Source organism: Nerophis lumbriciformis, linkage group LG16 (assembly GCF_033978685.3).
Source record: "Nerophis lumbriciformis linkage group LG16, RoL_Nlum_v2.1, whole genome shotgun sequence".
NCBI lineage: Eukaryota > Metazoa > Chordata > Actinopteri > Syngnathiformes > Syngnathidae > Nerophis > Nerophis lumbriciformis.
The window spans coordinates 825001-836183 of record NC_084563.2 but is presented as its reverse complement, the minus strand read 5'-3'; the positions used below and the strand labels follow the sequence as shown (position 1 = coordinate 836183).

At 42.5% G+C, this 11183-nt stretch overlaps 1 protein-coding gene across 1 annotated transcript in view; it reads left to right on the top strand.

Moving 5' to 3' along the window:
* The window catches only part of LOC133616934 (rod cGMP-specific 3',5'-cyclic phosphodiesterase subunit alpha-like), a 123394-nt gene that overhangs the window by 42938 nt on the left and 69273 nt on the right, over positions 1 to 11183 (top strand). The window contains exons 4-5 of the mRNA XM_061976504.1: positions 5506 to 5554; positions 7972 to 8321. Coding sequence (XP_061832488.1) covers positions 7993 to 8321 — 329 coding nt within the window. The 5' untranslated portion in view covers positions 5506 to 5554; positions 7972 to 7992. The remainder of the gene's footprint in view (positions 1 to 5505; positions 5555 to 7971; positions 8322 to 11183) is intronic.

The following is an 11183-nucleotide window of genomic DNA, read 5'->3' as shown; positions in this document are numbered from 1 at the left end:
TTAAAAAAATAAATAAATAAATACATTTTTACTATATTTTGCTAAAAACATCAAAATTAATTGTATTTTTATTTGTATTTTTTCTGACTCCTTATTACATCCAGCCATAGAATTATACATTAAAATAAACATATTTGAAATAATAAATTTTAAATGATCATAATAATTCATTAAAAATGACCATATTTAATTATTAAAATAATTGCTTGTTTATCAACAACTTTAGCATTTTATTCATTACATTTTGAAGCTCTCAGAAGCCAAGTTATGTTATATTCATGTTATATTTATGCAAGTTTGAAGTATCAATTATCTAAACACAGTTTTGTTTGCATATTTTCAGGATGTAGATAATATATATATATATATATATATTTATATATATATATATATATATATATATATATATATATATATATCAAATACTTGGTGAATTCTAGCTGTCAATATACTCCTACCCTTTTAACCACGCCCCCAACCACACCTCGCCCCACCCCCGACCACGCCCCCACCCCCCACCTCCCAAAATCGGAGGTCTCAAGGTTGGCAAGTATGAATTAAATTGTTATATGTATCCAGTGATTATACTATAAAGTTATTTTCCATTTAACCTCACCAGTTTTAGGTTATTTTTATTCAAAATCGCTGAATTTTCACATTTGCCGTTCAAATACTGAGAAGAGACGGTGCGGTGATCAGCAGCCAGTTGAGGCACGTCACTCAGTGCCTCAACATGGATTGCGCAATGACTCGGCTAACTGCTGGCCTGCTGTGCAGTGAGACTGTATTGCTATATGAATTATATTATACATTTCCATAGTTTAGTTAGCTGAGGTATATAATGTACAGTGTATTTTGTCAACAACTGTATGTGTGGAACGTATTTCTTGTGCTGAGCGATCATAAAACGGCTGCGAAAGACGCACTGGCTGAGGCTCGCCTCCTGCACCCCCGCCGTAGAATTGTTATATCAACTAAAGCCCACACTTAAACTTTCCACGTGCAAGATTGAATCTATTTTAAAAAATTATTTCACAAGAAGCCAAAAAGTGCAAAAACAGTAATGTTGGTGTTGGAGGAGTTGTGAATGACTGCAGGGCCACAACATTAGGTACACCTGCAGACTGCAGGTGTACCTAATTCACAACTCCTCCAACACGAACATTATTGTTTTTGCACTTTTTGGCTTCTTATTAAATAACTTTTGTAACCTATTTTCATGGGCTTTCCTCTTTGTGATGTTAAGTTCCTGTTATGCGCTGTTATACAGTATATGCCTTGAGCTCTTATTTTGAAGGCGCTAAGAGCGGAAGTGATGTCACGTTGCGGAGGTTTTTGAAAGAAGGTAAATAAAGTGGTCCTCGTGTAAACTGGAGCCTCCGTGTTTGTTATTTTGTAGTTTCATACAGTATAGGCCACATTTATAAACCCTCGGTTACACTTTTTTAAATAGATTCAATCTTGCACGTGGAAAGTTTAAGTGGACTTAATTTATAAGTAAAGGTAAGACCATAAAAAGTTTTTTTTATTAAATGTGCTTTTTTGTGTGCTACAGTTTGTATGTGTAAAGTTAAAGTTAAGTTAAAATAGCAATGATTGTCACACACACACTAGGTGTAATGAAATTTGTCCTCTGCATTTGACCCATCCCCTTGATCACCCCCTGGGAGGTGAGGGGAGCAGTGGGCAGCAGCGGCTCCGCGCCTCGGAATCATTTTTGGTGATTTAACCCCCAATTCCAAGCCTTGATGCTGAGTGCCAAGCAGGGAAGAATGCTGGTATGAGCTTTTAAACATAACCCGTTAACTGCTGCCAATCAAATGGTGAATAAGATACTCTTTAGGGTTCATATGTTTGTAAATCTGACTGTGATGAAGTCAGTGCCTCACCAGCCATCAACCTCACCGCACGTCACTGGCTATAAGTGACCAGACGTCCCAGATCAAAACTGGGAATATAATCCCAGAGAAGGGTCAGCTATTTTTAAATTGAAGAAACAATATGATGAGGTTATATATACATGCTACATAAACAATGTATGGATACATTAGATATACAGGACTGTCTCAGAAAATTAGAATATTGTGATAAAGTTCTTTATTTTCTGTAATGCAATTAAAAAAAACAAAAATGTCATACATTCTGGATTCATTACACCATCCATCCATCCATCTTCTTCCGCTTATCCGAGGTCGGGTCGCGGGGGCAGCAGCTTAAGCAGGGAAGCCCAGACTTCCCTCTCCCCAGCCACTTCGTCCAGCTCTTCCTGTGGGACCCCGAGGCGTTCCCAGGCCAGCCGGGAGACATAGTCTTCCCAACGTGTCCTGGGTCTTCCCCGTGGCCTCCTACCGGTCGGACGTGCCCGAAACACCTTCCTAGGGAGGCGTTCGGGTGGCATCCTGACCAGATGCCCGAACCACCTCATCTGGCTCCTCTCCATGTGGAGGAGCAGCGGCTTTACTTTGAGCTCCCTCCGAATGACAGAGCTTCTCACCCTATCTCTAAGGGAGAGCCCCGCCACTCGGCGGAGGAAACTCATTTCGGCCGCTTGTACCCGCGATCTTGTCCTTTCGGTCATGACCCAAAGCTCTTGACCATAGGTGAGGATGGGAACGTAGATCGACCGGTAAATCGAGAGCGTTGCCTTCCGGCTCAGCTCCTTCTTCACCACAACGGATCGATACAGCGTCCGCATTACTGAAGACGCCGCACCGATCCGCCTGTCGATCTCACGATCAACTCTTCCCCCACTCGTGAACAAAACTCCGAGGTACTTGAACTCCTCCACTTGGGGCAAGATCTCCTCCCCAACCCGGAGATGGCACTCCACCCTTTTCCGGGAGAGAACCATGGACTCGGACTTGGAGGTGCTGATTCCCATCCCAGTCGCTTCACACTCGGCTGCGAACCGATCCAGTGAGAGCTGAAGATCTTGGCCGGAGGAAGCCATCAGGACCACATCATCTGCAAATAGCAGTGACCTAATCCTGCAGCCACCAAACCAGATCCCCTCAACGCCCTGACTGCGCCTAGAAATTCTGTCCATAAAGGTTATGAACAGAATCGGTGACAAAGGGCAGCCTTGGCGGAGTCCAACCCTCACCGGAAACGTGTCCGACTTACTGCCGGCAATGCGGACCAAGCTCTGACACTGATTATACAGGGAGCGAACTGCCACAATAAGACAGTCCGTTACCCCATACTCTCTGAGCACTCCCCACAGGACTTCCCGGGGTACACGGTCGAATGCCTTCTCCAAGTCCACAAAGCACATGTAGACTGGTTGGGCAAACTCCCATGCACCCTCAAGGACCCTGCCGAGAGTATAGAGCTGGTCCACAGTTCCACGACCAGGACGAAAACCACACTGTTCCTCCTGAATCCGAGGTTCGACTATCCGGCGTAGCCTCCTCTCCAGTACACCTGAATAGACCTTACCGGGAAGGCTGAGGAGTGTGATCCCACGATAGTTGGAACACACCCTCCGGTTCCCCTTCTTAAAGAGAGGAACCACCACCCCGGTCTGCCAATCCAGAGGTACCGCCCCCGATGTCCACGCGATGTTGCAGAGTCTTGTCAACCAAGACAGCCCCACAACATCCAGAGCCTTAAGGAACTCCGGGCGGATCTCATCCACCCCCGGGGCCTTGCCACCGAGGAGCTTTTTAACTACCTCGGCAACCTCAGCCCCAGAAATAGGAGAGCCCACCACAGATTCCCCAGGCCCTGCTTCCTTATAGGAAGACGTGCTGGTAGGATTGAGGAGGTCTTCGAAGTATTCCCTCCACCGATCCACAACATCCGCAGTCGAGGTCAGCAGAGCACCATCCCCACCATACACGGTGTTGACACTGCACTGCTTCCCCTTCCTGAGGCGGCGGATGGTGGTCCAGAATTGCTTCGAAGCCGTCCGGAAGTCTTTTTCCATGGCCTCCCCGAACTCCTCCCATGTCCGAGTTTTTGCCTCCGCGACCGCTGAAGCCGCACACCGCTTGGCCTGTCGGTACCTGTCTGCTGCCTCAGGAGTCCCATGAGCCAAAAGAACCCGATAGGACTCCTTCTTCAGCCTGACGGCATCCCTCACCGCCGGCGTCCACCAACGGGTTCTAGGATTACCGCCACGACAGGCACCAACCACCTTGCGGCCACAGCTCCAATCGGCCGCCTCGACAATAGAGGTACGGAACATTGTCCACTCGGACTCAATGTCCAGCACCTCCCTCGTGACATGTTCAAAGTTCTTCCGGAGGTGGGAATTGAAACTCTCTCTGACAGGAGACTCTGCCAGACGTTCCCAGCAAACCCTCACAATGCGTTTGGGCCTGCCAGGTCTGTCCGGCATCCTCCCCCACCATCGCAGCCAACTCACCACCAGGTGGTGATCGGTAGAAAGCTCCGCCCCTCTCTTCACCCGAGTGTCCAAAACATGAGGCCGCAAATCCGATGACACAACTACAAAGTCGATCATGGAACTGCGGCCTAGGGTGTCCTGGTGCCAAGTGCACATATGGACACCCTTATGTTTGAACATGGTGTTTGTTATGGACAATCTGTGACGAGCACAAAAGTCCAATAACAAAACACCACTCGGGTTCAGATCCGGGCGGCCATTCTTCCCAATCACACCTCTCCAGGTTTCACTGTCGCTGCCAACATGAGCGTTGAAGTCCCCCAGTAGAACGAGGGAATCACCCGGGGGAGCACTCTCCAGTACTCCCTCGAGTGAATCCAAAAAGGGTGGGTACTCTGAGCTGCTGCTTCATTACACATCAACTGAAATATTGCAAGCCTTTTATTATTTTAATATTGCTGATTATGGCATACAGCTTAAGAAAACTCAAAAATCCCATCTCAAAAAATGTGAATATTTCCTCAGACCAAGTAAAAAAAAAAAAGATGTATAACAGCAAAACAAAATCAAACATTTGAAAATGTCAATTAATGCACTCAGTACTTGGTTGGGAATCCTTTTGCATGGATTACTGCATCAATGCGGCGTGGCATGGAGGCAATCAGCCTGTGGCATTGCTGAGGTCTTATGGATGCCCAGGATGCTTCAATAGCGGCCTTTAGCTCATTTGCATTATTGGGTCTGGTGTCTTTCAGCTTCTTCTTCACAATACCCCACAAATTCTCTATGGGGTTCAGGTCAGGGGAGTTGGCAGGCCAGTGGAGGACAGTAATGCCATGGTCAGTACACCAGTTACTGGTGGTTTTGGCAATCTGGGCAGGTGCCAGATCATGTTGGAAAATGAAATCATCATTTCCATAGAGCTTTTCAACAGATGGAAGCATGTAGTGCTCTAGAATCTCTAGAAGTGTCTGACTTGGGCTATAGAAAAGAAGCACTGGACAGTTGCAGAGTGGTCCAGAGTCAAAAGCGTGGCAATGAGACAAAACTGGAGACGGTGTGGTAATCCCAGGATTGTATTTGGGCTCAAGCTTATGTGCACATGTGATGCTTTAAAAGCACCTTTGTAATCCTTTCTGCTCATGCACCTGCAGACCCTGGGAGAGGACAGAGGGATTACTCACAACACAGCAACTTCATCAGGTACCTGCTTTGGGTTTCCACTGGGATTGCTTTATTAAGTGCTCACTATCTGGATCTTTTTTGAACTGGTGGACATCACATGCTTTTTCATGTCTTTTATCCAAGTGTGTGGTGTCGGTTTAGGTTTTAGCCACCAAAATAGGGCCACGGACTGACTAATCAAAGGATGCGGGGTCCATTTGGATAGTGATCACCTTCAAAACCAACACCATATATACTGTAGATTGTTTCTCAAACAACTAGAAAATACAGTTTTGATGGAAATTACTTGTGAACGTTGAAGAGCCAAAGCCGAAAGGAAATGCTAACAGTTAGCACGATGACCAGATAGCGTCAACTTACAAAAACGATGTGCTAAATGACCTAAAAAACAAGCTAGCCTTTTAACAGTTCTATGCAAACATGCTCACAATAGCATGCTTACAGTTAGCATGAATGAAATACCAAAATATATTACTCTGAAAATGTAATTGTGATAAATTAGCTAAAAAATAAAATCCATCACGCTAATGATAGCATGTCAAAATGCTAACTGTACCAAGATATATTACTCTGAAGTTCATACAGAAACATTTGTTTAAAATGCTAGCCTGCTAACGTTTTAATGCATCAAAAAAGCAAACACGACTAGGGTGTACACCAGCTAAACTAAAACAATCAAGCCTGCTAATGTTAGCATGCTAAAATGGTAACTGTAACAGGCGTCAAGTACCAATATATATTACTTGAAAAATGTGTTTAAGATGCTAGCCTGCTAACGTTAGTATGGATCAAGTACCAAAATATGACTGTGGTGTATGAAAAATGTGTGTAAAATGCTAGCCTGCTAATGCTAGCATGGATCGAGTACCAAAATATGACTGTGGTGTATGCCTGCAAATTTAGCTTGAAAAACTAGCATGCTAACAGTACTATGCTAACATAAACATGCTTACAGTTAGCATTAGTGAAATACCAAAATATATGACACTACAATGTAAACATGATAAACTAGCTTAAAAAAAAAAAAAAATTAGCATGCTAATGATAGCATGTCAAAATGCTAACTCACATGCAAGAACCAATATATATTACTTGGAAAAATGTGTTTAAAATGTTAGCCTGCTAACGTTAGCATGGATCAAGTACCAAAATATGACTGTGGTGTATGCCTGCAAAATTAGCTTGAAAAACTAGCATGCTAACAGTACTATGCTAACATAAACAATGCAGTTAGCATTAGTGAAATACCAAAATATATGACACTACAATGTAAACATGATAAATTAGCTTAAAAAAATAAATTTAGCATGCTAATGATAGCATGTCAAAATGCTAACTCACATGCATCAAGTACCAAGATATGTTACTCTGAGGTTCATACCGAAACATTTGTTTAAAACGCTAGCCTGCTAACGTTTTAATGCATCAAAAAAGCAAACACGACTAGGGTGTACACCAGCTAAATTAAAACAATCAAGCCTGCTAATGTTAGCATGCTAAAATGGTAACTGTAACAGGCGTCAAGTATCAATATATATTACTTGAAAAATGTGTTGAAGATGCTAGCCTGCTAACGTTAGTATGGATCAAGTACCAAAATATGACTGTGGTGTATGCCTGCAAATTTAGCTTGAAAAACTAGCATGCTAACAGTACTATGCTAACATAAACATGCTTACAGTTAGCATTAGTGAAATACCAAAATATATGACACTAAAATGTAAATGTGATAAATTAGCTTAAAAAATTTTTTTTTAGCATGCTAATGATAGCATGTCAAAATGCTAACTCACATGCAAGTACCAATATATATTACTTGGAAAAATGTGTTTAAAATGTTAGCCTGCTAACGTTAGCATGGATCAAACATCAAAATATGACTGTGGTGTATGCCTGCAAAATTAGCTTGGAAAAACTAGCATGCTAACAGTACTATGCTAACATAAACATGCTTACAGTTAGCATTAGTGAAATACCAAAATATATAACAATGAGACATATACCTGCTAAATTAGTTTTTTTTTTAAATCTATCGCGCCACTGTTAGCATGTTAAAATGCTAACCGTAGCATCTGTCAAGTAGCATTATATATGATTCTAACATTAGCATGCATTAAGTACTAAAATGTGATTGAGAGGTGTATACCAGCAAAATTGGCTAAAAAAAAAAAAAAAAAAAAAAAAAAAAAATTAACTAGCATGCTAACATTACTAGCATGATAGTTTTTTTTTTTTTTTTTTTTTTTTTTTTTTTTAGGTATCATTTCTCAAGTAACAAAATATTAGACGAAAAGGTGTGTACTTGAATAATTAGCTAACGTGGACACCCCTGCACTAAATAGTGACTAGCACTGATTGGTTGTAATTGTTATGATGTGGTAATAATGACCATCTTAGACGTGGTTTTGGCGTGAAGGTTGTCCTTTTGAACGTAGGACTTCTTGACACGGTCAGCCATGGTGGACGCAGCCACGGCCGAGCAGTTCCTGGACGCCAACCCGCAGTTCGCCAAAGACTACTACGACGTCAACTTCAGGCCCAAAGTGGTGTCGGAGCTGCTGGACAACACCCGCAGGACGGCGGTGGACGTCAGCCACTTCCACCAGCTGAGCATGGTGGAGGAGAGCGAGGTCCTGTTCGACCTGGTGCGGGACATCCAGGACAACCTGCAGATGGAGAAGTCCGTCTTCAACCTGATGAGGCACCTCAGCTTCATGATGAGGGCCGAGCGCATGAGCCTCTTCATGTACCGCCAGAGGAACGGCGTGGCCGAGCTGGCCACCAGGTTCGTCATCGCTTCTCAAAATCGGGAATTCAGGATAAACCCTGGTCAAATACCACACCGTTAGTCTTACCGTTGCATGTCATATTTATCGTGAAACCGCGACAGATTACCGCACTGTGAAAAACTCGCTAGGGCGCTAATTGTCAGGTTCAAACACTGACGACATTTATTAAACAAGACAAGAAGCAAGGAATTAAACAGAGACAGAATTAAATTTGGCTCAATGAGGAGAAACGCGTACACCTGTACTCTTGTACAGTGTTCCACGCTTTAATTTGGACTTTCCCTGATTACATGGCAACATCTGTTTCTAAAGGGACAGGGGTCGTAAACAGCCATCGCCTTTGGTTACAAACAGTTCAAAGAAAAGGCCTGTCAGGTTCAAACACTGATGACATCTATTTAACAAGACAAGAAGCAAGGAATTAAACAGAGACAGAATTAAATTTGGCTCAATGAGGAGAAACGCGTACACCTGTACTCTTGTACAGTGTTCCACGCTTTAATTTGGACTTTCCCTGATTACATGGCAACATCTGTTTCTAAAGGGACAGGGGTCGTAAACAGCCATCGCCTTTGATTACAAACAGTTCAAAGAAAAGGTCTGTCAGGTTCAAACACTGATGACATCTATTAAACAAGACAAGAAGCAAGGAATTAAACAGAGACAGAATTAAATTTGGCTCAATGAGGAGAAACGCGTACACCTGTACTCTTGCACAGTGTTCCACGCTTTTATTTGGACTTTCCCTGATTAAATGGCAACATCTGTTTCTAAAGGGACAGGGGTCGTAAACAGCCATCGCCTTTGATTACAAACAGTTCAAAGAAAAGGTCTGTCAGGTTCAAACACCGATGACATCTATTTAACAAGACAAGAAGCAAGGAATTAAACAGAGACAGAATTAAATTTGGCTCAATGAGGAGAAACGCATACACCTGTACTCTTGTACAGTGTTCCACGCTTTTATTTGGACTTTCCCTGATTACATGGCAACATCTGTTTCTAAAGGGACAGGGGTCGTAAACAGCCATCGCCTTTGATCACAAACAGTTCAAAGAAAAGGTCTGTCAGGTTCAAACACTGATGACATCTATTTAACGAGACAAGAAGCAAGGAATTAAACAGAGACAGAATTAAATTTGGCTCAATGAGGAGAAACGCGTACACCTGTACTCTTTACAGTGTTCCACGCTTTAATTTGGACTTTCCCTGATTAAATGGCAACATCTGTTTCTAAAGAGACAGGGGTCGTAAACAGCCATCGCCTTTGATTACAAACAGTTCAAAGAAAAGGTCTGTCAGGGTCAAACACTGATGACATCTATTAAACAAGACAAGAAGCAAGGAATTAAACAGAGACAGAATTAAATTTGGCTCAATGAGGAGAAACGCGTACACCTGTACTCTTTACAGTGTTCCACGCTTTAATTTGGACTTTCCCTGATTAAATGGCAACATCTGTTTCTAAAGGGACAGGGGTCGTAAACAGCCATCGCCTTTGATTACAAACAGTTCAAAGAAAAGGTCTGTCAGGTTCAAACACCGATGACATCTATTTAACAAGACAAGAAGCAAGGAATTAAACAGAGACAGAATTAAATTTGGCTCAATGAGGAGAAACACGTACACCTGTACTCTTTACAGTGTTCCACGCTTTAATTTGGACTTTCCCTGATTAAATGGCAACATCTGTTTCTAAAGGGACAGGGGTTGTAAACAGCCATCGCCTTTGATTACAAACAGTTCAAAGAAAAGGTCTGTCAGGTTCAAACACTGATGACATATATTAAACAAGACAAGAAGCAAGGAATTAAACAGAGACAGAATTAAATTTGGCTCAATGAGGAGAAACGCGTACACCTGTACTCTTTACAGTGTTCCACGCTTTAAATTGGACTTTCCCTGATTAAATGGCAACATCTGTTTCTAAAGGGACAGGGGTCGTAAACAGCCATCGCCTTTGATTACAAACAGTTCAAAGAAAAGGTCTGTCAGGTTCAAACACTGACGACATCTATTAAACAAGACAAGAAGCAAGGAATTAAACAGAGACAGAATTAAATTTGGCTCAATGAGGAGAAACGCGTACACCTGTACTCTTTACAGTGTTCCACGCTTTAATTTGGACTTTCCCTGATTAAATGGCAACATCTGTTTCTAAAGGGACAGGGGTCGTAAACAGCCATCGCCTTTGATTACAAACAGTTCAAAGAAAAGGTCTGTCAGGTTCAAACACTGACGACATCTATTAAACAAGACAAGAAGCAAGGAATTAAACAGAGACAGAATTAAATTTGGCTCAATGAGGAGAAACGCGTACACCTGTACTCTAGAACAGTGTTCCACGCTTTAATTTGGACTTTCCCTGATTAAGTGGCAACATCTGTTTCTAAAGGGACAGGGGTCGTAAACAGCCATCGCCTTTGATTACAAACAGTTCAAAGAAAAGGTCTGTCAGGTTCAAACACTGATGACATCTATTAAACAAGACAAGAAGCAAGGAATTGAACAGAGACAGAATTAAATTTGGCTCAATGAGGAGAAACGCGTACACCTGTACTCTTGTACAGTGTTCCACGCTTTAATTTGGACTTTCCCTGATTAAATGGCAACATCTGTTTCTAAAGGGACAGGGGTCGTAAACAGCCATCGCCTTTGATCACAAACAGTTCAAAGAAAAGGTCTGTCAGGTTCAAACACTGATGACATCTATTTAACAAGACAAGAAACAAGGAATTAAACAGAGACAGAATTAAATTTGGCTCAATGAGGAAAAACGCGTACACCTGTACTCTTGTACAGTGTTCCACGCTTTAATTTGGACTTTCCCTGATTAAATGGCAACATCTGTTTCTAAA